Below are 27,452 nucleotides of genomic sequence, written 5' to 3'. Positions count from 1 at the left end.
CCTGATCGGCTGTATAGCATAGAGAGCAGCAGCTCCCTATGCCATGCAGCCTGTCAGCGCTGCACACAGGGGAGACATTACTTTGGTCATGCACTGCGCATGACCAAAGTAACGTCCTGCCTCCTGGTGACCCAGATGATGTCATGATGACATCGGGTCGTCATGACAACATCCGGGAGCCGGCGCAGACATTGCTGGAGGCCGGAAAGGAGGTATCGCCCTTATCTCCCCCCTTGCCTCCACAATGCTGCGATTGACTTTGATCGCCCCGCACCGCTTGTGTGCGGGCACGATCGCATTATGCGTAATAGTACGTAGCTGGTCCATAAGTCACAGGGCGCAGCTACGTACTATTACTGACGTCGTCGGAAAGGGGTTAACTCTTTTTAACACCGATTTGGTGAAGATTTAGTGAAGTTAACGACAGATGCTGGTTGTGGGCAATGATGTAACTTCAGTCGGCAAACACAGACACTAAATGCTTCTGCGCTGTTGATTTAGCTGGGTGCGCAATAAACTGTATTATATGTGTTGGCTTATGATGGAAAGAGATTGTGACTCATTTTTATTGTGCAGGCGTGGTGTCGTAGTGTATGGATAGTTCCACTTACAGAAGTGCTGTTTCTTTACCTTGCTTATTTTAAACCTAACGGCCCAGATTTACTTACTATAAAACTTTCTATTAAATCCCACATAGTAGCTGTTTCCTCTACTGGAGCATTGTCTTATCAGTTACCTGAACAAGATGAATTTAATGTGAATTCTCTTAAAATCCACACCCTTATGTATTCTTTTTCCAGCCCTGAAGTGTTTTATTACTTTGTCACTTATACAGAAAAATTCTTATAGTCTGACATAAAATGTTTATGAAATCCAATAATCTACATTTTAGGGCTTATTGACATTGAAGTTCTGTAAAGAACCTCAACAAATTTAGTTTAATTCCAGTGGAATGTAACATTGGTTAAAGGGGTTTTCCCACAAACAAAAGTTAATTTTAAAAATTGTCTGTGTCTGACCGTGTACAGAACATACCACAGCTCCTGGGCAGGGGAGGACGCAAAAGAGTATACAGATATTACAGCAGGGGATCGCAGAGGATTCATTTTGTGAGGAAAAACATTTCACTGCCTGTTTTTAAATAATATTTTACCTCACAAAATGAATCAGCTGTGATCCCCTGCTGTAATGTCTGTATGGTCTTTTGCTTCCTCCCCTGCCCATGAGATGTGGTACGTTCCGTACACTGTCAGACACAGCCAATTTCTAAAATGAACTTTTGTTTGTGGGAAGACCCCTTTAAATCTGGACATCCGAGGTATACCGGTATGTCATCAGGATTGGACTGGCCCATAGGGAATAGGTGAATCCCCTGGTGGGCCTCCCGCCCCCTTATACGGAAGTTTGGGGCTAAATACACTTCATTTACTATCTACAGACAAGAGAAGCATCTCATCATTCATTTAACAAACTACCCAGTTTATAATTATTATTTTATATATACTGTGCTTAGGGGGCACGCACGCGAGCTCCCTGCTTCTTTAAGGGGCCGCACGCGCCGCCCTAATATGTCCCTGGCCAATGGCCAGAGGACAGCTGATATTTTAGGCACCTCCTCCAAAATGGAGTTTGTGTGCAATGTTGTAGTTTGTGTGCTAAGATCCCAGTGCTGCCAGCCAGCCTGTCTATCAGCCGTGCCCGCCAGCCTGCCTATCTGCCATGCCCGCCGAGCCTGACCGTCAGTCAGCTCCGTCCGCCTTCCTACCAGCCGTGCACATCAGTCTGCCCATCTGTCGTGCCAGTCCGCTTCGGCTATCAGCCCCGTGGGAGTCGCCTGCTCTCACACGAGGTCGGTCCCAGAGAGGCACCTGGAGGTGACTAAGCCGCCATGTAGCCAAGGTCGGTCCGGGTAGTCACCTAGTGATGCCCCTCTGGTCCCACCTTGCACCATGGCACAGTGGTTCCACCATCCGGACCCGTAACAGTTTGCAAAGGCCATGGAATCCCTGGCTCACTCGCTTTCAGACCTGTATCAAGAGGTCTCCCGCCAGAGATCTCAACAAGATACTATTCTGTCCTACCTGCGGACTGTAAACTCCCGTCTGGATGCACTGCGTCCATCTCTAACCAAGCGCCGTCCGCTCTGGTAGACATGTTACTGATAAACAAATGATGAAAAAATGGGAACAAAATTTTCAAAACATCAAGATTTAGTCAATATTGAGCATGAATGCCACACACAGACATACGTGTACTTAAATGCCTTGGCACGTTATCAGTGAGGTTATTAATGGTTTTCTATGGAATGTTCTATTATGCTGAATGGATATCTGCACACAAATTATCAAGATCTTTTGCTGCCAGCAAAAATGTCCAGCTATGCTTGATGGGAGACAAGTCTGAAGACCCTGCAGGCCATGGTAGCACGTTTAGGCCACACAGGTAGCTCTCAGTAGCATGAGCAACATGCGGCCTGGGATTGTCATGTTGAAAAACGGCTTCTGGGACACTTTGGAAAAATGGCCGTATCACTGTTTCCACCACCAAATTTCTGTAAAGTTGAGCTTCATAGTGCATCTGGAATGAAGACCAGAGGGGTGCAGCTACTGTATTATATGCCACACATTCCATAATCCCAGAAGTAGGACCAGTGTGATGCTCCCGTTTGATGTTCACTTTATGGCATTGCCCACATGGTCTTGTCGGATTCGAAGAATGACGTGTAATGATTCATCCTGTACTACTGCAAGTGAAAATGGTCATTGCATGTGTCTATGCAAACCATCAGAAGGAATTTGCACAATATTGCGCTATGGGCCAGACTCCATACTATCGATTTCAAAGCCTATCATAATGCAGAGCAAGATGGCAATGGAGGCTGGAGGTCTACCCTCTTCAGTGATGACTCCCTTTTATTTTGGATGTAATGCTAGCCAGAGCTTGGTCTGGAGACCAGCTGGGGAGGCCCATGAACATGACTTAACACTGGAGAACGTGAAAGTGTCTCAGGAGCAGTTTTTCAACATGACATCGGCAGTCCGGATGTTGCTCGTGCTACTGTGAGCCGTCTGCGTGGCCTCAACGTGCTACCATGGCATGCAGCATCTCCCAACTAGCAAGGAGCTTTCAGCAGCGGATCTTGATGATTTGCATGCCTAAGTGCATTCAATGTAACAGCACACCCCAGAAGACAACCATTAATAACCTCATTGATAGCAGCCAAAGCGTGCAAGTGCGTGTATTTCTTTGTGTGGTGCCCATATTCAATACTAAATCAATTGAGATGTTTTGAAAAATTTGTTTCCATTTTTTCATCATTTGCATATCATTAACATATCAAATGATCCTGTGTTTTTTAAAATTCAACAACCAGAATTAGTTATATCAGGTTTTTTTTTATAAAGGCCAAGACAGATCAACTCATGCAATTCTCTTCTTTCAGATCAATTGTATTGGATGATGAGGGAATGGACATCCCATTTGATGCAGCAGAAATCAGACCAGGTAAGAAAATCTTACAGCATCTGCTTTTATTGTGATCTTAAATTATTCAGCCAGTCGCCTGTGAAGTCACAAATAAATGCTAGAAATTGGTGACGAAACTTATTAATAGATTTAGCAAGTCTTATTTCACTTGTATAGAGATTTCAGATTAATTAGATTGTAGAAAATAGACCCGGTGCCTCACTTTTCCAGCAGTTGTGTTGATTCAGCAAAGCTGAACAGCAATCTTATAGGTTTTATTATCTTTTTCAGATATTCGTCATAAAATCCAGATACATTTAGCAAATGTTATATATTATAGTGGACTTCATATATTGCTGTTGTCTATTTTCAAATATCAGGTGCCGAGCTTTAAAAGGGTATTCCCTTTTCTAACAATTTGTTGGCATATCCACAGGATATGCTACAAATGTATATTAGATATTGGTGTCGAAAATGGGGCCCTGACGCGCGCCTCTGTCAGTGGAGGGGTGGTTGTTATTTCAATTTATTTATATGGGAATTCTAACTACCTCTCCACTGCCAGCAGAGTACAATGGTGTCATCGTGGCAAGGTATAAACGGGTCTTATTGGCAGGGTCCGCATCTATTATATATTTATGGTATATACTGCGGATTTGTCATAAAAGTATCAGATGGGAATACCTTTTTAAGCAAACAAAAAATGTATATAGACAAATAATATGAAAAAAAAAAAGACTGGCACCTATGGGAAGAATTCTAGGTATTCTAGGGTGTTATTTTTGTCCATTACTTTCTGTCCTTTAATTTATGTTAATGCCAACCAGAAAATATTATCAGTGATTATTGTAGTGTAGCATAAAATAGGCAAAATCTAAATTTTAAGGGGTCACTCTTCATAAACATGTGCTCTTGGTGGATAAAGGACACAATCTGTTAACTTTTCCTTTGTGCTTTTAGTTAGATTATGTTGACTGACTCCATACACACTTCTCAACCTTTTAACTTGCTTACATTCTAAGAGCATGCTCTCAATACTAGAGCGAATAACCTCATGGAATTTAGCCAGATATTTCTCTCTCGTTGCCAACATCAATTGCAGCTTTCCTTAAATATCTTTTCAAGGAGAACAATTATTCCCATTCATCCACTGAACTGAGCTGCTTTCATCCAGTGTAATACTGATACTGAGAAATACCAAACGTATATAGACTTATCAAGGAACCTAAAATGAGACAAAACAGGACTTAAGTCTGAAGCCTAAATTTATTTTTCTTAGTTTCATATAATCAGAAACATTAGAGTAGAAAATACAATTAAAGGTAATCTATCCGTAAGATCAACCTCCCTTCCCCAAACCTCATATATGGGCATGCAGGTCTTCAAAAGCTAATTCCATAGACACCTTTGTCTTCTATCTGTTGCTGCTTTCCTGAGAAATCAGCATTTTAGTTTTCATACAAATGAGGCTTCATGTGTCCTTACCGTGACTGAGCGCTTCCCGAGCCTATGCCTCCTGAGGTTGTTTCCCCGCTTAGCGCCAATCTCTATAGCTGGATTGATAGCTCATTGTCTGTGTGATGCCAGGTGCCAGAGAAGGAAATCAGACAGTAGCTATCAATTAACCCCTTCATGACCGGAGCATTTTCCGTTTATGTGTTTTCGTTTTTTGCTCCCCTTCCTCCCAGAGCTATAACTTTTTTATTTTTCTGTCAATATGGCCATATGAGGGCTTATTTTTTGCAGGACGAGATGTAATTTTGAATGACATCACTGGTTTTACCATTTCATGTCCTGGAAAATGGGAAAAAAACTCCAAGTGTGGTGAAATTACAAAAAAAGTCCAATTCCACAATTGTTTTTTGTTTGTTTCTTTACCACATTCACAGAATGCTAAAACTGACCTGCCATTATTATTCTCCAGGTAGACACCAAACATGCATAGGTGTTCTTTTTTATTTAAGTGGTGAAAAAAAATCCAAAGTTTGCAAAAAAAAAAGTCGCCATTTTCCGAGACCCGTAGCGTCTCCATTTTTCGTGATCTGGGGCCGGGTGAGGGCTTATTTTTTGCCCTCCGAGCTGTCGTTTTTATTGATTTTGGGGTAGATCCGATGTTTTGATCGCCCATTATTGCATTTTATTGCAATGTTGCGGTGACAAAAAAAAACGTAATTCTGGCGTTTAGAATTTTTTTCTCGTTACGCCGTTTACCGATCAGATTAATTATTTTGTTATATTGATTTATTTTGAATGGGGCGAAAGGGGGATGATTTAAACTTTTTAAAATTTTTTTAATATTTTTAAAAACTTTTTTTTACACTTTTTGCATGCTTCAATAGTCTCCATGGGAGACTAGAAGCTGCAGTTGTCTGATCGCCTCTATTACATACAGGTGATGAGCAGATCGCCTCTGTGTAGAAGATTTGCTCAATTGCTATGACTGCCGACCACTGGGCGACGCTCGTAGTAATCTGGCAGTGACAACCACAGGGGTCTCCTGCAGACCCCGAGTTGTCATGCCAACCCATCAGTGACCTGCGATCATGTGACGGGATCACCAATGGGCGGGGTAAGTGACGCGCATCCGGTTTGCGCGCGTTCAATGCCGCTGTCAGAGATTGACAAAAGCATTTGACTAGTTAACAGCTGCTGTTGCAGGCACATACCGGCTGTATAGATCAGCTGTCATGTGCTCGGAAAAGTGCAGGCTCAGCGGAGCCCGCGCTGAACAGGGGGTTATGACATGGTGCGTACTATTATATACCACATCATAAAGGGGTTAAGCTAAAAGAGGTTGGGGCTGAGCGGCTGGTGCTAGGTGGTGAAACAACCTTGGGAGGGAGAGGCTCCATAAGGCTAAGTGCACTCGATGCAGAAATGCTGCTGATTTTTTCTGCATCTCCCTGGCAGGAAAAATGAATGCAAATTTTACATGTGTTTTTCCTGCCAGGTAGAAGCGTTTGTCAGCGTTTTTGCATGCATTTCTGCATGCGGGTTGACAAGCACTTTCCAAGCGATTTTAACATCACAAGGAAAAGTGCTTGACAACTTCGTCACACTATAAATCCATGCAACCGGCATGGATTTATATAGTGTGACCAAGTTAATAGTTAAAAAAAGAATAAAAATGGTAAAAAAATTTAAAAAAAACATTATACTCACCTTCTGATGGCCCACAATCTTCTCTCTGATGCGTCCGGTCTCTTGTACGGCTCGCGGTGGTGTAAAAGGACCTTTCATGACATCATTTAGTCATGTGACAGGTCACGCAACCGCCAACGTCAGCGGTCGCATGACCTGTCACATGACTAAATGACATCATGGAAGGTCCTTTTACACCATTGCGAGCCGCCGGGGAGCCAGGACGCATCGGAGACAAGACCACGGGCCATCAGAAGATGAGTATAATGTATATTTTTTATTTTAAATTCTTTTTTTAAACAGGTACATGGTACCCGGGTCTGGAGGAGAGTCTCCTCTTCTCCAGACTCGGGTACTATCCACACATTCAATCGCTTAATATCCGCATGTGCACATGTAGTCATGCGGATATTAAGCGATTCAATGCAAGTCAATGGCGGCAAATAATGGACATGCTGCAGATTTTTCCGCACTGATAATCTGCAGCGGAAATTTCCGCAGCATGTGCACAGCACACGCGGATTATCATTGGGAACCATGGGGCATATATTACCAAGCATTTTTTAAGTGTTTTCTCTGCGGAAATTCCGCGCTTGAAAAACGCATAGTGGGCACGCAGCCTAAGTGCTAAATCATGCCCAGAGCACTTAATGTCTCATTTGCATATATATTAAAACATTGATTTCCCATAAATGTGGCAACAAATAGAAGATATAAAAGTGTTGTTCATTTTACCTTTTAAAGACCTTCATACCCATATATGATTTTCAGGGATGATCTTACACTGTGTTCCAAATTATTATGCAAATAATATTTTCTCAGATTTTCCCAAATTACCTATATGAATTGCAGTCATTGTAATTTTCCAGTCAAATAACTATTAGAGTACAATTGAAAGGTTTTTGTACAAACTGCCTATGATAACAGTATATTTTTAAAAAAATAAAAAACTCAAACTGCACTCAAAATGCATGTTCCAAATTATTATGCACAGCAGAGTTTTGAACCTTTTCATTTTAATAAAGATCAAAAAAATGGTCATTTTTGAAATTATAAGCATTAGCAGGTTATTACAAACTGAAATCAAACAGTTTTCAACTCAAAACTTTATTCTAGGTGATGTTACATTTGCACGTAGGACCCCTTGTTCAAAAGGAGCTTCTGAACTCTCTCGTCCATTGAATTTGTCAGATTTTGGATGGTTTCTGCTTTAATTGTTTTGCATGAGGACAGAATACCCTCCCAGAGCTGTTGCTTAGATGTGAACTGCCTCCCGCCATCATAGACACTCCTTTTGATGATGCTCCAGAGGTTCTGAATGGGATAGAGGTCAGGGGAGCATGGGGGTCACACCATAAGTTTGTCCCCTTTTATGCCCATAGCAGCCAGAGATGCAGATGTGTTATGTGCAGCATGAGACGGGGCATTATCATGCATGAAAATGATCTTGCTGCGGAATGCACGGTTCTTCTTCTTGAACCATGGAAGGAAGTGCTGTTTGAGAAACTCAACATACATTATGGAGTTCATCTTTACCCCTTCAGGGATCCTAAAAGGGCCGACAATCTCTCTCCCCATGATTCCAGCCCAAAACATTACTCCACCTCCTCCTTGTTAGCGCCATAGCCGTGTTTGCATGGGGTGTCCATCAACCAGCCATCCTCCACTCCATCCATCTGGACCATCGAGATCATTTCATGCATTTCATTTCATCCATCTGGGGACGCCAAGCAAACCCCCCCTATCTTCTTACAATTCCCCTAAATCGCCGCCTCTGTGCTAAATTTCCATATTCCCCCCCTCCCCTGCACGTCACAGGTCCCTATGACAGGCCCTGTGACGTGCCCTGCTCTGCCTCCCCCTCCGCGCATGCGCAAAGCGCCGCTCCCATGGAGCGCGCTTTGTTTCGCTCCGGCCCCGTTTGGCTGCATACTGCGCTGCAGCCTTGTATTGTGCAAGCGACGGTGAGTCACTGAGACTTCCGCTCCGCTGGCAGTACGCAGCCAAATGGGGCTGGAAGGAATGGGAGCGGCGCTTTGCGCCTGCGCGGGAGGGGAGGCAGAGCAGGGCACGTCACAGGGCCTGTCACAGGCCCCTGTGATGTGCAGGGGAGGGGGGGATATGATAATTTAGCACAGAGGCGGCGATTTAGGGGAATAGTAAGCAGACAGGAGAGGTTTGCTTGGCGTCCCCCGGACGCCAAGCCTCTGGAGGACAGACTTTATAAAACCAGATTTCTCTGCAATCAGACCTCTGCTATGGGCCATACAGGCAAGTATAGATTTACTTTTCTATCACCTGTATGGCCATAGTAGAGGTCTGATATCGCCCAGGGGGGTGACACATTTCCTTTAAAGACAGCTGTCTAGTCACCTGTATAAAAGACTACTGTCCACAGACTCAATTAATCAGTCAGACTCTAACCTCTGCAACATGAGCAAGACCAAAGAGTTTTCTAAGGATGTCAGGGACAAGATCATAGACCTGCACAAAGAAGAATGGGCTATAAAACCAAAAGTAAGACAGTGGGTGAGAAGGAGACAACTGTTGGTGTTATAGTAAGAAAGTGGAAGAAATACAAAATGACTGTCAATCAACATCGATCTGGGGCACCATGCAAAATCTCACCTCGTGGGGTGTCATTGATCATAAGGAAGGTGAGAGATCAGCCTAAAACTACACGGGGGGAACTTGTTAATGATCTCAAGGCAGCTGGGACCATAATCATCAAGAAAACCATTGGTAACACATTACGCCTTAAAAGTGTAAAATCTTGCAGTGCCCACAAGGTCCCCTTGCTCAAGAAGGCACATGTGCAGGCCCGTCTGAAGTTTGCCAATGAACACCTGGATAATTCTGTGAGTTATTGGGAGAAGATGCTGTAGTCAGACTCAACTCGCCGTGTTTGGAGGAAGAGAAATGCTGCCTATGACCCAAAGAACACTTTCCCTACTGTCAAGCATGGAGGTGGAAACATTTGTTTTGGGGGTGTTTCTCTGGTAAGGCCACAGGACTACTTCACCGCACCAATGGGAGAATGGATGGAGCCATGTACCATAAAATCCTGAGTGACAACCTCCTTCCCTCCACCAGGACATTAAAAATGGGTCGTGGCTTGATCTTCCAGCAAGACAATGACGCAAAACATACAGCCAAGGCAACAAAGGAGTGGCTCAAAAAGAAGCACAGTAAGGTCATGGAGTGGCCTAGCCAGTCTCCAGACTTTAATCCCATAGAAAACTTATGGAGGGAGTTGAAGCTCCGAGTTGCCTAGCGACAGCCTCAAAATCTGAATGATTTAGAGATGATCTACAAAGAGGAGTGGACCAAAATTCCTCCTGACATGTGCGCAACCCTCATCATCAACTACAAAAAACGTCTGACTGCTGTGCTTGCCAACAAGGGTTTTGTCACCAAGTATTAAGTGTTGTTTGCCAGAGGAATCAAACACTTATTTCTCACTGCAAAATGCAAATAAATTTACCTAATTTATACAAGGTGATTTTCTTGATTTTTTTTTTTGAATATTCTACCTCTCAATGTTAAAATTAACCTGCCCTTAAAATTATAGACTATTCATGTCTTTGTCAGTGGGCAAACTTACAAAAACAGCAAGGGATCAAATAATTAATTCCTTCACTGTATATACACTAAACTGTCTCTTATTAATAGATTAACTACTATGAATATACTATTTTTCAAAAAATCAACTGCACGGTAAGTAGCACGAAATCAACCAAGGAGTTTTACGGAACAGCTATAGAATTCTATTTATTCTTAAAGAGAATCTGACACCACATTTGACCTATCTAAACTATTAATATGGGCATACAGGTTATAGACAGGTGAAAAAAGTCCTCCCTGTATGCTTCACATCAGATGCCTTGTTGATAAATAATCTTTTATCACTTTATATAAATGATCTCTTCCAGGCTCAGGGAATGTTGCCTGGAAGATAACCCTGCCTCCAGACCTTATTTTACATGAAGTGGGAGTTACCAGTGTGATATGTGATGGCCGCTCTCCGCTCTCCTGATCTCACTGCGGAGCTGTGTGTGACTATAACTGACACATCTGCAGGTTTCTCTGAGCTTCAGATTCCAGCTCACAGGCAGACGGGGTTGTAATATTGTTACAAAACAAAAAATGTGTTTGCAAAAAGACAAACTTTAGTTCTACTGTTCTGTGTTAGTTACTTGTCTCACACTGGTAATGTCCCCTTCATGTAAAATAATCTTTGGAGGCAGAGTTATCTTCCAGGCAGCATCCTCCCCATAATCTGGAAGAGGTCATTTACATATAAGAAAAACATGAATCTCTCTGGAATAAGCATCAGATTGCAGATATCAATGTATCATTTTATTCAGCTCTCTATGACCTACATGTCCATATAGACGGCTTAGGAGGGTTAATCTTATTGACAGATTCCCTTTAAGTTACTGGTATTTACAGTTAAAAGAGGATGGAAAAGTGGTAAAATCAATAAAAAGTTATTTTATTGTAAAATGCATCAGTCAGATGTACAGTCCTTCTCATCAATATTGGCACCCATGAAGTTTAAATACATAATGTGGAATATTTCCTGAAAAAAATGAATTAAGTGAAACATTTTTTTTGTATAGAGCACTCGTGTTACATACAAAAGAGCAAATGATAAAAAATAATTATAAACCATGAACAATGGGAGGGAAAAATAGAAAAACCTAAAACTTGCTGTGATACTGGTATTGGCACACTTTACATTAATTTAGTATGGAAATGACTTTCCTGTGGTAAATCACAAAAGAGATTCTCTTGTGATTAAATGTTGGTACCCATGTGACATTAATTAGCCAATGAATGATGACTCCACTGTTTTAAAAAGCCACATGGTAGGCCCTGTTCCTTTATCACAGTGGTGTAGACAAAGGAGCTATCTGAGGACATCAGATCTGCTATTATGTCAAACATCTGAAGGCCAACCTGAAACCTTCTGGGGTCATGGTTTCAACAAGTACCATACACTGCACACTAAACCAAGCATAGCTTCACGGGCAGAGCTTCATAGGCGAAGGCCAAGGAAGAAACCATTGCTGAAGAAAAGACATAAAAATGAACGACTAGTCTTTGCCAAAGAGTACCTTGACAAACCACAATCCTTCTGGGAAAATGTTCTGTGGACAAATGAAACAAAAATAGATCTTTTTGGCCATGCAAAGCAACAGTTTGTTTACAGACGGCGCAATGGAGCTTATAAGGAAAAGAACACCTCACCAACACTTAAGCATGGTGGAGGATCCATAATGCTACAGGGTTGCTTTGCTGCGTCTGGTACTGGAGGCCTTGACTGTATCACATTAATCATGAAATCAGAGAATTAGCAAGAGATTTTAGAGCGAAATGTCCTACCCAGTGAAAGAAAATTTGGTTTGAGTCTAAAATCAAAGGTCCTCCAGAAAGACAATGACCCAAAGCACACATCAAAAAGTACACAGGAATGATTGAGAAAGAAAAAATGGACTGTTTTAAAATGGCCAGCAATGAATCCCATTGAAAATCTTTGGGGTGAGCTGAAATTTGCCATTGGGAAAAAGAACTCTGCAAACATTCAAGAGCTTGAACAAACTGCAAAGTAAGCGTGGGAGAAAATTCCAGCTGAAAAGTGCGAGAAGCGTATAGATGGCTACAAGAAATGTTTGGAGGCTGTCAGCAATGCCAAAGGGTGTGCAACCAAGTATTAAGTAGGGGTGCCTTTATTGCTACACATGCTGTTTATTCTGATTCTTTTTTTAACCCCTTAGTGACCGGACCAATTTTTTGAAATGTGACCAGTGTCACTTTATGTAGTAATAACTCTGGAGTGCTTCAACATATCCCATTGATTTTGTAACCTTTTTTTGTAACACATGATATTTTATAATAATGGTAAATTTAGGTTGATATGTTTTGCATTTATTTATAAAAATATCAGAAATTTCACAAAAATGTTTTAAAAATTGCAATTTTTAAACTTTGAATGACTATCCCTTTAATCTCAATAGTCATACCACAAAAAACATTAATAAATAACATTTCCCTCATGTCTGCTTTACATCAGCACCATTTGTAAAGTGTTGTTTTATTTTGTTAGCATTTTAGAAGGTTTGAAAAGTAGCAGTAATTTTTCATCTTTTCAAGGAAATTTACAAAAATTTTTTTTATAGGGACCTGTTCAGTTTTGAAGTGACTTTGAGGGTCCTATATGTTGGAAACCACTCAAAAGTGATACTATTTTATAAACTGCACCCCTTAACGTATTTAAAATGCTTTCAGGTAGTTCATTAACCCTTCTGATTCTTTTCAGGAAGTAATGGAAAGTGGCATGACAAGAATGAAAAAGTTTATTTTTACCAACTAAATTTTGATAACTTCTGAACAGGCCACTATAGCCAGCAGACTCTAAGGCCATTTTTTGGCCATTACCTGCCATGGCAAACATCAGGACCACACAATCAAGATCTCAGGGTGCCGATGATGTTCAAGAGGGAGCCCCCACACTCTGTTAACTATTTTGATTCTGTAGTCACTATTGACTGCAGAATCTAAGGGGTTAAAAGCCCATGATCGGTGCCAACACTGATCATGGCTGATGCAGCAAGTTTTCAACTATAGTGTACAGGTGACAGTTACAGGATCGTCACCTGTAGGGGAACGCTAGTCTCTTATATCACAGGTCAGTAAATAGACGTCTATTGGTCACTAAGTGGTTAAATTGCAACAATTTCAAAAACAATGTTTTATTGTTGTATTACTTTGGACCACTAATTAAAAAATCCTGAGGATATAACTTTGGTACATTTCCATTTATTTATGAAGATATTGTACAGTCTATGAATAGAATGAAAGAGTGCCAATAATGGTGAGCAGCACTGTAATATTTCTAACATGAAAGATTGGGTGATTCCACAAAGAAATCAGCCCAATTCTTGATAATTTTATCTGTATGACAGAAAAAAGGAAAGGTTGTAACTCAGAATTAGTACTAGATAAGAAATGTGTTTGCAAAGTTGCTTAGCAATATATACACTGTATATAAATTTAGACTCTGAAATGTCAAATGTTCAAATTGGACTTTTCCTATAAATAAATCTTATCAGTAAAGAGTGTGCTAGTAGAGACTCAAATGGATTGTATGCAACAAAAAAGATGTACACATATGATCTAGGAACCACAGCACTGTAAGAATTATGAAGATCAAGTAGATTTCTAATGCAACAATTGATGTGCTAGAGAAACTGATAAGGGCTGAAACTTGGCATGTTCCTAAGGAATTAAGAATCTACTTGATCTTAATAATGCCTGAGAACTGGATAAGTGTGTGGCTTTTCTTTCCATTTTCTTCCAAAAAAAAAGAGCGATCTGATATCAGAAATGAATCACTATGCTCTAAAACCAATATGCAGTAAATATTCTACACTCCCCTGTTTAAATGCCAGGTTTTTGCTTTGTAAAAAAATCATACTAAGAAGAATCATCACAGAACTTTTCCCAACTTTAATGTCACCCATAATCTGTACAATTCAATTGAAAAATAAACTAAAATATTTTCAAGTGGAAAAAGAAAAATAAAGAACTAAAATAATGTGATTGCATAAGTATGAACACCCTTACACTAATACTTTGTTGAAGTGCTCTTTCAAATTATGACAGCATTCAATATTTTTGGGTAGGAGTCTATCAGCATGGCACCTCTTTGCACATGGCACTCTTTGCCAACTTGTTCTTGCTGTTGCACTCCAAACCTATCAGACTTCTAGTGAAGCCATTCTTTTGATAATTTGGATTTGTTGCTTTGGGTCATTATCATGCAGAAAGGTGAAATTTTTCTTTATCTTCAGCTTTTTAGAAGAAACCTAAAGGCTTTGATGAAAAATGTATTGATATTTGGCATTTTTCATAATTCCCTCTATCTTGACTAAAACCCCAGTTCCAGCTACCAGAAAATAGCCCCAAAGCATAATGCTTCCCCCACCATACTTCACTGTGGGTTTATTGTTCTTTTGGTGATTTGCAGAATTGGCTTTGTAAGAAACATACCTTTTGGAATTAATTTTTGTCCAACAAGTTGAACCTTGGTCTCATCAGACCATAACACGTTTTCCCACATGATTATAGCTGACTTAATTTAGGTTTTGGCAAAACATAGCTTTGATGTTTTTTTAGCAGCTTCAAGTGTCCTAAGGGATCTATTAAATCAAGTAAAAAAAAAATCTGAAAAAAATAAAAAAACGCAAAAGTTCAAATCACCACTCTTTTGCCCCCTTAAAAATAAAACAATTAAAAAAAATAAAAAACATATATTTGGTATCACTGCATTTGTAAAAGTCTGATTTATCAAAATACAGAATGAATTAATCTGATCGGTAAATGGCGTAACGGAAAAAAAATGAAAACGCCAGAATTACGTTTTTTTGGCTACTGTAACATTGCAATAAAAGGCAATGAGAGGTGAACAAAACATCATATCTACCCTAAAGTGGTATCAGTAAAATCATCTGTTCAGAGTGCAAAAAATAAGTCCTCACACAGCCCCATATCCCGAAAAATGAAAATGTTACGGGTCTCGGAAAATGGCGGAATTTATTTAAAAAAAAATTTTTTTTTCCCGTTTTCAGTACCCTATGTGGTAAAATGAATGGTGTAATTCAAAAGTACAACTTGTCCCGCAAAAAAAAGCCCTCATATGGCTATATTGATGCAGAAATAAAAAAGTTATGGCTCTTGGAAGAAGGGGGAAAAAAATGAAAACGAAAAAACGGAAAATCGCCATGTCATGAAGAGGTTAAATGATGGCAGCGGTGTTCTGGCTACTATTTATCATGAATTTAAAAATGTGATTGACTAATTCAGAACATAACTACATCCCCAATTCTAAGACGGTGTTCACACTTACGCAAGCACATTATTTTAGTTTTGTTCTTTTTATTGCCCACCCAAAATGATTTTGGTTTGTTTCGCAATGGAATTGTACAGATTATAGGTGACATTAAAGGTAGAAAATGTTCTGAAATGATTCTTCTTGGTATGATTTTTTTTACATGATAAAAACCTGGCATTTAATAGGGGTTGTATAGACATTTTATATCAACTGTAAGCTAAAAAAGCTTGAAAATTACATTATCCATCACAAGAGAAATGCATTTAATACATATTGTACTTACAACATTGTATGGTTGTGGTCATCTAGTATAGCATCAAACACTTGTAATTTTTTATATTTTTTAGAACCTCCAAATTCATTGGATCTGAATGGATCCCATACCAGGAAAATAAAGTTGACAGCTCCGAACATTAACCTTTCCCTGGACCACAGTGAAGGTTCTATTCTTTCTGATGACAATCTTGATACTCCAGATGAACTTGATATTAACGTAGACGATCTTGATACTCCAGATGAAGCAGATTCGTTTGACTATACTGGAAACGGTAAGGCCACAGTCAGACAGCATGCACGTTAAAGGGATATTACTGTATATTCTATCGGAGGTATCGAAACAGTCAAACTCCCATAAAGTATGATAGAGACATTCGAGAGTTGCTGGAAAACTTATGGTACACACCAAGGATAAAGGTACTAGAGGCAACCTTATAGTTAAATAATGATGTTTGTGTTTCTATACAATCTACTAAAAGTTTCTAATATTACTATTATAGTCATTTATTATTTTGAAATCAGACTGGGCAGTTTCACTAGTAGTACAATGTCTGAAGGTGAATGGTGAGGGTGGAGACAACAGCTGTGGAAAACAAAGAAGGTATGAGTAATGAGGAACAACTAAAGGTATTATGTAACAATAAACCCAATTAGGTTTATGAAATTCTACACAATAGATTTGAAAGGAAGTGATTAATCTCTGCTATATATAAATATATGATGACTAGCTTGTCAAGGGGGGTTTGCTAATAAAAGGAAATAGGAGGACACTTTATGTTGAATCACATAAATGAGTTGTAGAGATTCATCTGAATTTCCTAACTGTAGAATAGTCAATATATGACCTAGGCCTAAGTTACACCAATAATGGACTCAAATGCTAGACCACTTAAAGATAATATTGTGCTTTTATATCTGCAGTTTGTAGGGAAATCAAGATGGAAACTTCTCCACCTGGGGGATCGAAACTGTTTTAATTCCATTTTTGGACCCTTACACACAGTTAAATTGACACTGCTCAAAAAAATAAAGGGAACACTCAAATAACACATCCTAGATCTGAATGAATGAAATATTCTCATTGAATACTTTGTTCTGTACAAAATTGAATATGCTGACAACAAAATCACACAAAAATCATCAATGGAAATCAAATTTATTAACCAATGGAGGCCTGGATTTGGAATCACCCCCAAAATTAAAGTGGAAAAACACACTACAGGCTGATCCAACTTTGATGTAATGTCCTTAAAACAAGTCAAAATGAGGCTCAGTATTGTGTGTGGCCTCCACGTGCCTGTATGACCTCCCTACAATGCCTGGGCATGCTCCTGATGAGGTTGCGGATGGTCTCCTGTGGGATCTCCTCCCAGACCTGGACTAAAGCATCCGCCAACTCCTGGACAGTCTGTGGTGCAATGGAGCGAGACATGATGTCCCAGATATGCTCAATCGGATTCAGGTCTGGGGAAAGGGCAGGCCAGTCCATAGCTTCAATACCTTCATCTTGCTGGAACTGCTGACAGACTCCAGCCACATGAGGTCTGGCATTGTCCTGCATTAGGAGGACCCCACTGCCAGCCGCACCAGCGTATGGTCTCACAAGGGGTCTGAGGATCTCATCTCGGTACCTAATGGCAGTCAGACCACCTCTGGCGAGCACATGGAGGGCTGTGCATTTCCAAAGAAATGCCACCCCACACCATTACTGACCCACTGCCAAACCGGTCTTGCTGAAGGATGTTGCAGGCAGCAGATCGCTCTCCACGGCGACTCCAGACTCTGTCACATCTGTCACATGTGCTCAGTGTGAACCTGCTTTCACCTGTGGCCCTCATACCACCCTCATGGAGTCGGTTTCTAACCGTTTGTGCTGACACATGCACATTTTTGGCCTGCTGGAGGTCATTTTACAGGGCTCTGGCAGTGCTCCTCCGGTTCCTCATTACACAAAGGCAGAAGTAGCTGTTCTGCTGCTGAGTTGTTGCCCTCCTATGGCCCCCTCCACGACTCCTGGTGTACTGGCCTGTCTCCTGGTAGTGCCTCCAGCCTCTGGGCACTATGCTGACAGACACAGCAAACCTTCTTGCCACAGCTCGCATTGATGTGCCATCCTGGATGAGCTGCACTACCCGAGCAACTTCTGTGGGTTGTAGAGTCCGTCTCATGATACCACGTGTGTGAAAGCACAACCAACATTCAAAAATGACCAAAACATCAGCCAGAAAGTATTGGTACTGAGATGTTGTCTGTGGTCCCCACCTGCGGAATCACTCCTTTATTGAGTGTGTCTTGATAATTGCCAATAATTTTCATCTATTGTCTATTCTATTTGCACAACAGCATGTCAAATTGATTGTCAATCAGTGTTGCTCCCTAAGTGGACAGTTTGATTTCAAAGAAGTTTGATTTACTTGGAGTTATATTCTGTTGTTTAAGTGTTCCCTTTATTTTTTTGAGCAGTGTATAATATAATTAGTGATGAGCGAGCATACTCGCAAGTACTTGGTACTCGCCCGAGCATCTCAGTGCGGACGGAAGCTCGCGTCCCCATCCTGCATGAGACACATAGAGCAGGGCCACAGTGACGAGTACAACATGTTTCCATTAGATAGGAGCGGGTGTGCTACACAGTTATAGGGTATGAAGTGAGTCCAACGGCTGACCAAATTTAGGAAAAACCCCACTAACAATTTAAAGACACATACTGCAGGGCTACAGTAACGAGTACGACATGTTCCCATTAGAAAGGAGAGGGTCTGCTATACAGTTATAGGGTATGCAGTGAGTCCAACGGCTGACCAAATTTAGGAAAAAGCCCACAAAGAATTTAATGACACATAGAGCAGGGCCACAGTAACGAGTACGACTTGTTTCCATTAGAATGGAGCGGGTGTGCTATACAGTTATAGGGTATGCAGTGAGTCCAACGCTTGACCAAATGTAGGAAAAACACCACTAAGAATTTTAAGACACATAGAGCAGGGCCACAATAACGAGTACGACATGTTCCCATTAGAAAGCAGCGGGTGTGCTATACAGATATAGGGTATGCAGTGAGTCCAATGGCTGACCAAATTTAGGAAAAACCCCATGAAGAATTTAAAGACACATAGAGCAGGGCCACAGTAATGGGTACGACATGTTCCCATTAGAAAGGAGAGGGTCTGCTATCCAGTTATAGGGTATGCAGTGAGTCCAACGGCTGACCAAATTTAAGAAAAACCCCACAAAGAATTTAAAGACACATAGAGCAGGGCCACAGTAACGAGTACGACATGTTTCCATTAGAAAAGAGCGGGTGTGCTACACAGTTATAGTTTATGCAGTGAGTCCAACGGCTGACCAAATTTAAGAAAAACCCCACAAAGAATTTAAAGACACATAGAGCAGGGCCACAGTAATGAGTATGACATGTTCCCATTAGAAAGGAGAGGGTCTGCTATCCAGTTATAGGGTATGCAGTGAGTCCAACGGTTGACCAAATTTAGGAAAAACCCCACTAAGAATTTACAGAGATATAGAGCAGGGCCACAGTATCAAGTACGACATGTTTCCATTAGAAACGAGCGGGAGTGCTCTACAGTTATAGAGTATGCAGTGAGTCCAACGGATGACCAATTTTAGTAAAAACCCCACTAAGAATTTAAATACACATAGAGCAGGGCCACAGTAACGAGTATGACATGTTTCCATTAGAAAGGAGATGGTCTGCTATACAGTTATAGGGTATGCAGTGAGTCCAATGGCTGACCAAATTTAGGAAACACCCCACGAAGAATTTAAAGACACATAGAGCAGGACCACAGTAACAAGTACGACATGTTCCCATTAGAAATGAGAGGGTCTCCTATACAGTTATAGGGTATGCAGTGAGTCCAACGGCTGACCAAATTTAGGAAAAACCCCACTAAGAATTTAAAGACACATAGAGCAGGGCCACAGTAACGACAAATTCCCATTAGAAAGGAGAGGGTCTCTGTAGCGCTGGCGTCCCTGCCCTCTGCTAGGCAGGGACGCTGCTCCCCTCACCGCTCTGCTCCGTGCCCGGCGTCCTCTCCCCGCTCTGCTGTCAGCGCGCGCTCCTTCCCGGCGTCCTCCTCCCGCTCTGCTCTCAGCGCGCGCTCCTTCCCGGCCCCTGTGCTTAGGGCGCGCACGCGCGCGCTCCCCTCCTCTTAAAGGGGCCGCGCGCGCCGTCCTAAGGAGTCCCCGGCCAATGGCCGGAGGACTTCATCATATATAAGGCACCTCCTCCAAAATGGAGGTGCCCGAGCAATGTTGTTTGCACCTGTGTCTCACCTGTGCTTCAGCCCTCAGGTCCCGTTGCCAGTTACCTGCCAGTTACCTGCCAGTTTCCTGCCAGTTTCCTGCTAGTTACCTGCCAGTTACCTGCCTGATTCCTGCCTGAATACTTGTTACCTGTCTGCCAGTCTGAGGTCCGACGGTCTGCCTTACTACTCCTGTCAGTCTGTCTAAAGGACCAGCCTGCCCGCTCACCGGGGAGCGCATATCAGCTACCTGCCTGCTTGCCTGAGGTCCGACGGTCTGCCTTACTACTCCGGTCAGTCTGTCTATGGACCAGCTTGCCCGCTCACCTGGGAGCGCTTCTCCGTTATCTGCCTGCTTGCCAGCCCGGAGGCTCCGTTGTCACGTGCTGTGACCACCAGCTATCTCAGAGACTCTTGCCCGCTCACCTGGGAGCGCATCTCCGTTACCTGCCTGCTTGCCAGCCCGGAGGTCCTGTTGTCACGTGCGGTGACCACCAGCTATTCCAGAGACTCTCGCTTGCTCACCTGGGAGCACACATCTACCATCTGCCTGCTAGCCTACCCGGAGGCTCTGCCATCACAGGTCGTACCTACCCCTTACCCAGAGACTGCCCTGATCACTTGCCGTAACTCCCTGTCCGTTCACCCAGAGACTGCCACCCGCTCCCTTACAAGGGCCGCCCCCTTGTATAGTAGCTCAGAGGTTCCGCCTCCCGGACCCGTTACAGTTTGCTCGGGCCATGGAACCCGGTGGCACCCAAGCTCCCTCGCTCACGGACCTGTGTCATGAACTGTCCCGTCAAAGGTCCCAACAGGAGTCCATCCTGGGTCACCTGCGGAATGTCAATACTCGCCTGGACACTCTGACTGCACCACCTGCAGCCACTGCCAGTACCATGACTCGCAACCCGGCAGCTCCGCTACCCACTAATACCATGGTAACCTATCCCGGTCCCCGGCTGTCTGCACCTCCTCGCTTCGGAGGCGACTCCGTCCAGGCTCGGGGCTTCATAAATCAGTGCACCCTGCACTTTGAACTTTTGTCCCATCAGTTTAATTCCGACCGGGCCAAAATTGCCTTTATCATGTCCCATCTCACCGGGGAGGCCCTGGCCTGGCTAAATCCTCTATGGGAGAGAGGAGACCCCCTGGTGTCCAACTTGCCTGCTTTTCTCTCGGCTTTCCGGAAAGTCTTCGACGAACCCGGACGGAAGACCTCATCCGCATCCTCTCTGCTACGCCTCCGTCAGGAGGGTCTCACCGTGGGCCAATATGCCATACGGTTCCGCACCCTTGCCTCGGAGCTGGCCTGGGATAACGACGCTCTGGTATCCGTCTTCTGGGAGGGTCTGTCCGGTCGTATTAAAGATGAACTTGCTGGTCGGGACATTCCTACCTCTCTCGATGATCTAATAACCCTTGCCACCCGGATTGACCTACGGTTCCAGGAGCGTGCCAAAGAGGTCACCCGTGAGAGAAGGATTCCACGTTTAGCTCCTACTTTCCAGAAACCCGTCATTCCCTCCATCTCTCCCCAGGTACACTCTCCTGAGCCTATGCAGGTCGACCAGACCAAGATGGTCAAAACCCGTCAGGACTCACGCCGTGCCGAGGGGAGCTGCTTCTACTGTGGCAGTAAGGAGCACCGGATCCGTGCCTGCCCGGAGAGGTCGGGAAACGCCTGTGTCTAGGTTCGCTCAGAGAGGTCCACCTAGACAAGAATAAATCCTCTCCATCCCTGCTGTTGTCAGTTTCGATCATCTACGGGGAGAACCGTTATTTCGAACTAGCCCAACTTGACTCTGGAGCAGCCGGGAACCTTATTTCACAGTCCCTGGTTGAGAAATACCGCATCCCCACCAAACCTCTGGCTGTACCCTTGTCTGTCGCTGCCGTGGATGGGGGCCTCTTACCTCGCCCCATTCAACTCATCACTGAATCCATTACCCTGCAGGTGGGAATGCTGCATTCTGAAAGTATCTCCTTTCATGTTCTGCCTGGACTCTCTCACGCCCTCTTGCTAGGTCTGCCCTGGCTCCAGAGACATGCACCCGTGCTAGACTGGCAAACCGGAGAGGTCCTTCGCTGGGGACAAGACTGTCATAAAACCTGCCTGGTTCCCGTCCATCCCGTCCGTCCCTCTCCTACCCCAGCTAATCTACCTGGACTTCCGATTCCTTATTGGTCTTATGCAGATGTCTTTAATAAAAAGGAGGCAGAGACATTACCACCACATAGACCATACGACTGTCCCATCGATCTGCTACCCGGTACTACTCCTCCCCGTGGGCGTATCTATCCTTTATCCGCTGCTGAGACCCGGTCAATGTCTGAATATATTGAGGAGAATCTGGCCAGAGGATTCATCCGGAAATCTACCTCCCCGGCGGGAGCAGGCTTCTTTTTCGTCAAAAAGAAGGACGGCTCTCTCCGTCCCTGTATAGACTATAGAGGCCTAAACCTGATCACGGTGAAGAATAAGTACCCCCTTCCGCTCATTCCAGAATTATTTGATCGCCTGAGGGGGGCTAGGATCTTCACCAAACTGGACCTTCGTGGGGCGTACAACCTGGTTCGTATTCGTCAGGGGGATGAATGGAAGACGGCATTCAACACCCGGGACGGCCACTATGAATACCTGGTAATGCCCTTTGGTCTCTGTAACGCTCCTGCCGTCTTTCAAGAGTTGGTCAATGACATCTTCCGGGACCTTCTCTACTCCTGCGTAGTGGTGTACCTGGACGACATCTTGGTCTTCTCTCCGGATCTCCAGACTCACCGGAGGGACGTTCGTCAGGTCCTGCTCAGGCTAAGGCAGAACCATCTCTACGCTAAATTTGAGAAGTGCCTCTTTGAGCAGACCTCGCTTCCGTTTCTGGGCTACATTATCTCTCAGACCGGCCTACAAATGGATCCTGAGAAACTGTCTGCCATCGAGAAATGGCCCCGACCGGAGGGGTTGAAGGCCATTCAGCGATTCCTGGGCTTCGCCAACTACTACCGCCTCTTCATACCACACTTCTCTTCCCGGACGGCCCCAATTTCTGCGCTCACCCGTAAAGGTACTAATCCCAAAGAGTGGCCACCCGAAGCAGAGGAGGCCTTTCTTTCCCTTAAACAGGCCTTCTCTTCCGCCCCGGTGCTGCATCGCCCAGATGGCAAAAAGCAGTTCTTCCTGGAAGTTGACGCCTCCTCCTCTGGAGCCGGAGCGGTACTTACTCAAAAATCATCTTCCGGGAGGATGGTAACTTGTGGCTTCTTCTCTAAACTCTTCTCCTCCTCTGAGCGCAACTATTCCATAGGAGACCGAGAGTTATTGGCCATCAAACTGGCATTGGAGGAGTGGCGTTACCTGCTCGAGGGGGCTCTTCACCCGGTAATAATTTACACTGACCACAAGAACTTGGCTTACCTCCAGCATGCCCAGAGACTTAACCCGCGCCAAGCCCGGTGGTCCTTGTTTTTTGCTCGTTTTGATTTTGTCCTTCATTTTCGCCCGGCTGACAAAAACGTCAAGGCGGACGCCTTGTCTCGGTCCTTTCTGGTGTCTGATCTCGAGGAGGATCCGAAACATATCATTGATCCCGCCAGAGTAATGCAGGTGGCTCCCGTGAGTCTAAATCGTCTTCCTCCTGGTAAGACGTTCGTACCAGTACCTGATCGGGAGAAGATCCTACACTGGGGTCATTCGTCTAAACTAGCTGGCCACGCCGGTCAGAAAAAGACCCTCCAGCTTATTACCCGGCACTACTGGTGGCCTAACCTGCACAAGGATGTAATAGACTTTGTTTCTGCCTGTGTGTCCTGCGCCCGCAACAAAGTTCCGAGACACCTGCCGGCCGGCCGCCTCCTACCTCTGCCAGTACCTGCTGCCCCCTGGCAGCATATTGCGATGGACTTCATTACTGATCTACCCGTCTCTGCCGGTTGTACGGTCATTTGGGTGGTCGCTGACCGCTTCTCCAAGATGGCTCACTTCATTCCACTGCCAGGTCTTCCGTCTGCACCCGAGCTGGCTAAAGACTTTATCCGCCACATCTTCCGTCTTCATGGCCTGCCCCGTCACATCGTGTCGGATCGTGGGGTACAGTTCACTTCCCGTTTCTGGAGAGCCACTTGTAAATTGCTGGACGTCACCCTGGACTTCTCCTCCGCTTACCACCCACAGTCTAATGGTCAAGTGGAGCGGATCAATCAGAACCTGACCAGTTACCTTCGGCACTTCGTTAATGCCCACCATTCTGACTGGGTGGATCTCCTGCCATGGGCCGAATTCTCGTACAACAATCACGAGAGCGAGTCTTCCTCCAAATCCCCGTTTTTTGTAGTCTACGGTCAGCATCCTCGGATCCCGTTTCCCGTCTCCACCTCGGCGGACAATCCGGCTGCGGAATCTCTTGTTAACAAATTTTCCTCCATATGGGAAAGTACCCGGTCCGCACTCCTTCTGTCATCTGAGCGTATGAAAAGACACGCTGACAAAAAACGTCTGGACCCTCCTCAATTCCGCCCTGGGGATAAAGTCTGGCTCTCGTCCAAATATGTCCGGCTCAAGATCCCTTCCTATAAGTTAGGGCCTCGGTTCATCGGCCCACTGGAGGTCATCAGTCAGATCAACCCGGTGGCCTATAAATTGAAACTCCCGGCCAACTTACGGATCCCTAACTCCTTCCATGTGTCTCTCCTCAAACCTGTGGTGCTTAACTCTTTTTCCAAGTCTACAGGTACGCCTCCTGCTCCGGTTTCTGCTGAGGACGAGTTTGAGGTAGAGAACATTCTTGCCACCAAAAGGGTAAGAGGAAAGACCTTTTTTCTGGTAGATTGGAAGGGGTTTGGTCCTGAGGAGAGAACGTGGGAGCCCCGGGAGAACATCCATGCCCCTCTCATCCTAGCTAAATTTCTGTCTGGCCTAAAAAAGGGGGGGCCTAAAGGGGGGGGTACTGTAGCGCTGGCGTCCCTGCCCTCTGCTAGGCAGGGACGCTGCTCCCCTCACCGCTCTGCTCTGTGCCCGGCGTCCTCTCCCCGCTCTGCTGTCAGCGCGCGCTCCTTCCCGGCGTCCTCCTCCCGCTCTGCTCTCAGCGCGCGCTCCTTCCCGGCCCCTGTGCTTAGGGCGCGCGCGCGCTCCCCTCCTCTTAAAGGGGCCGCGCGCGCCGTCCTAAGGAGTCCCCGGCCAATGGCCGGAGGACTTCATCATATATAAGGCACCTCCTCCAAAATGGAGGTGCCCGAGCAATGTTGTTTGCACCTGTGTCTCACCTGTGCTTCAGCCCTCAGGTCCCGTTGCCAGTTACCTGCCAGTTACCTGCCAGTTTCCTGCCAGTTTCCTGCTAGTTACCTGCCAGTTACCTGCCTGATTCCTGCCTGAATACTTGTTACCTGTCTGCCAGTCTGAGGTCCGACGGTCTGCCTTACTACTCCTGTCAGTCTGTCTAAAGGACCAGCCTGCCCGCTCACCGGGGAGCGCATATCAGCTACCTGCCTGCTTGCCTCAGGTCCGACGGTCTGCCTTACTACTCCGGTCAGTCTGTCTATGGACCAGCTTGCCCGCTCACCTGGGAGCGCTTCTCCGTTATCTGCCTGCTTGCCAGCCCGGAGGCTCCGTTGTCACGTGCTGTGACCACCAGCTATCTCAGAGACTCTTGCCCGCTCACCTGGGAGCGCATCTCCGTTACCTGCCTGCTTGCCAGCCCGGAGGTCCTGTTGTCACGTGCGGTGACCACCAGCTATTCCAGAGACTCTCGCTTGCTCACCTGGGAGCACACATCTACCATCTGCCTGCTAGCCTACCCGGAGGCTCTGCCATCACAGGTCGTACCTACCCCTTACCCAGAGACTGCCCTGATCACTTGCCGTAACTCCCTGTCCGTTCACCCAGAGACTGCCACCCGCTCCCTTACAAGGGCCGCCCCCTTGTATAGTAGCTCAGAGGTTCCGCCTCCCGGACCCGTTACAGTCTCCCATAGTGTTTGCCTATGCAGTGAATGCAAGGGCTGCCAAAAATTGGGAGGCACTCCAATGCCCCTTGGAAGAGACGTAGAGGGCCTCATGAAAAAAAGGAGGACAAGACCAAATAGCCAAAATCAGGAAGTGTATACCCATGTGTGGGTGTGAAAAGGTGCATGGGAATACACCTCCCAAAAAAAGACGCTGAATTTGAGTTTATACTACGCTGCTATCATTCGGTGGTGTTGAGAAGTCTGGCCTAATCCAGCCCTTGTTCATTTTTATAAGAGTCAGCCTGTCAGCATTTTCAGTTGACAGGCGGATGAGCTTATCAGTTATAATTCCACCAGCGGCACTAAAAACCCGCTCTGATAAAACACTAACGGCAGGGCAGGTCAGGACCTCTTAGGCGTAGAGAGCCAGTTCATTTCACGTATTCACCTTGGATGCCCAATAATTATAAGGCACAGAGGAATCACGGAGGAGTTGGTATGGTTGGCAAGGTACTCCCTCAGCATCTTCCCAAACTTTGCACTCCTTGTGAGAGTACCCTGCGCCTCAGTGCTTGTGCGATGGGAGGGGCTGAGAAAATTCTCCCAGAACTTTAACAGTGTTCCCCTGCCTCTGCTGGATTGGAGTTGTGTCTCTCTCGCCTGTAGTCCTTGGTTGTCCAACGAACTATGACCTCTGCCGCCAGCGTTTTCAGATGGGAATTTTTTTAATAGTTCCGCAACAAGTGCCTTCTGGTACTGCCCCATTTTTGTAGACCTGTCCGCCTCAGGAATAAGAGAAATAAAGTTCTCCTTGTAGCATGGGTCTAGAAGTGTCTGTTAGAACCTTGCTCTTAGGTTTTTTTTCCTTTGCTGGTCACATGACCTTGTTGGCCTATTTAAGCCTGCTCTGCCCTTCTGGCTTTGCTGGACTTCATTGTATAACTACTTTCTAGCTAGCCTGTGCTCTGTATCTTACTCTGTTAGTTTGCTTGGTCTACGGACCTCTATGTTCTATATGTTTTGTTTGTTCGTCTGTCTGCTACTATTTCTGTTAGGAGGTGTCCCATATTCCTCCCAGTCCTTAGTACTTGTAGGGATTCCTTCCCCACATCTATAGGTCTCCGTACAGACTAGCTTAGGACTTTAGCAGGTCTGATCGCAGGATCAGGTTCCCTGTTACATCGTAGGGATTCAGCTGAGTTCTATCGTAGGGACAGATCTCCTCTCTTTCCTTAGCTCTGGTAGCAGAACATAACAGTAAGTCCAGCCTGCAAATTCTCTAAGGAAAAGATTTTTCTGTTCCATCATGGTGTCGGTTCAGGATTTGGCTCATCGCCTGCAGGGACTCTCTCTGGAGGTGGCCGAGCTCCGTCAGCACGTGAGTAATTGCCCTGCGCTAAAACTCTCGCTAAGGCCTTTGTCAAGGAAATTGTCAGACTTCATGGCGTTCCTACTGACATTGTTTCTGAT

The 27,452-nt window shown here is 44.7% G+C and overlaps 1 protein-coding gene across 9 annotated transcripts in view; it reads left to right on the top strand.

Moving 5' to 3' along the window:
- The window catches only part of PRUNE2 (prune homolog 2 with BCH domain), a 595,812-nt gene that overhangs the window by 471,518 nt on the left and 96,842 nt on the right, over positions 1–27,452 (top strand). For all 9 annotated transcript variants that reach the window (XR_012314194.1, XR_012314187.1, XM_073670747.1 and 6 more), the window contains exons 10-11: positions 3,443–3,504; positions 15,850–16,050. Coding sequence is in view for 7 of the 9 variants with exons in the window: in XM_073670747.1 (XP_073526848.1) it covers positions 3,443–3,504; positions 15,850–16,050 (263 nt within the window). In the remaining 2 variants the exon portion in view is untranslated. The remainder of the gene's footprint in view (positions 1–3,442; positions 3,505–15,849; positions 16,051–27,452) is intronic.

This window comes from Phyllobates terribilis, unplaced genomic scaffold (assembly GCF_046119375.1).
Source record: "Phyllobates terribilis strain yellow unplaced genomic scaffold, ASM4611937v1 Scaffold_1__5_contigs__length_1240528914, whole genome shotgun sequence".
Lineage (NCBI taxonomy): Eukaryota > Metazoa > Chordata > Amphibia > Anura > Dendrobatidae > Phyllobates > Phyllobates terribilis.
The sequence above is the reverse complement of the archived record's forward strand: the minus strand, read 5'-3'. Positions and strand labels throughout refer to the sequence as shown.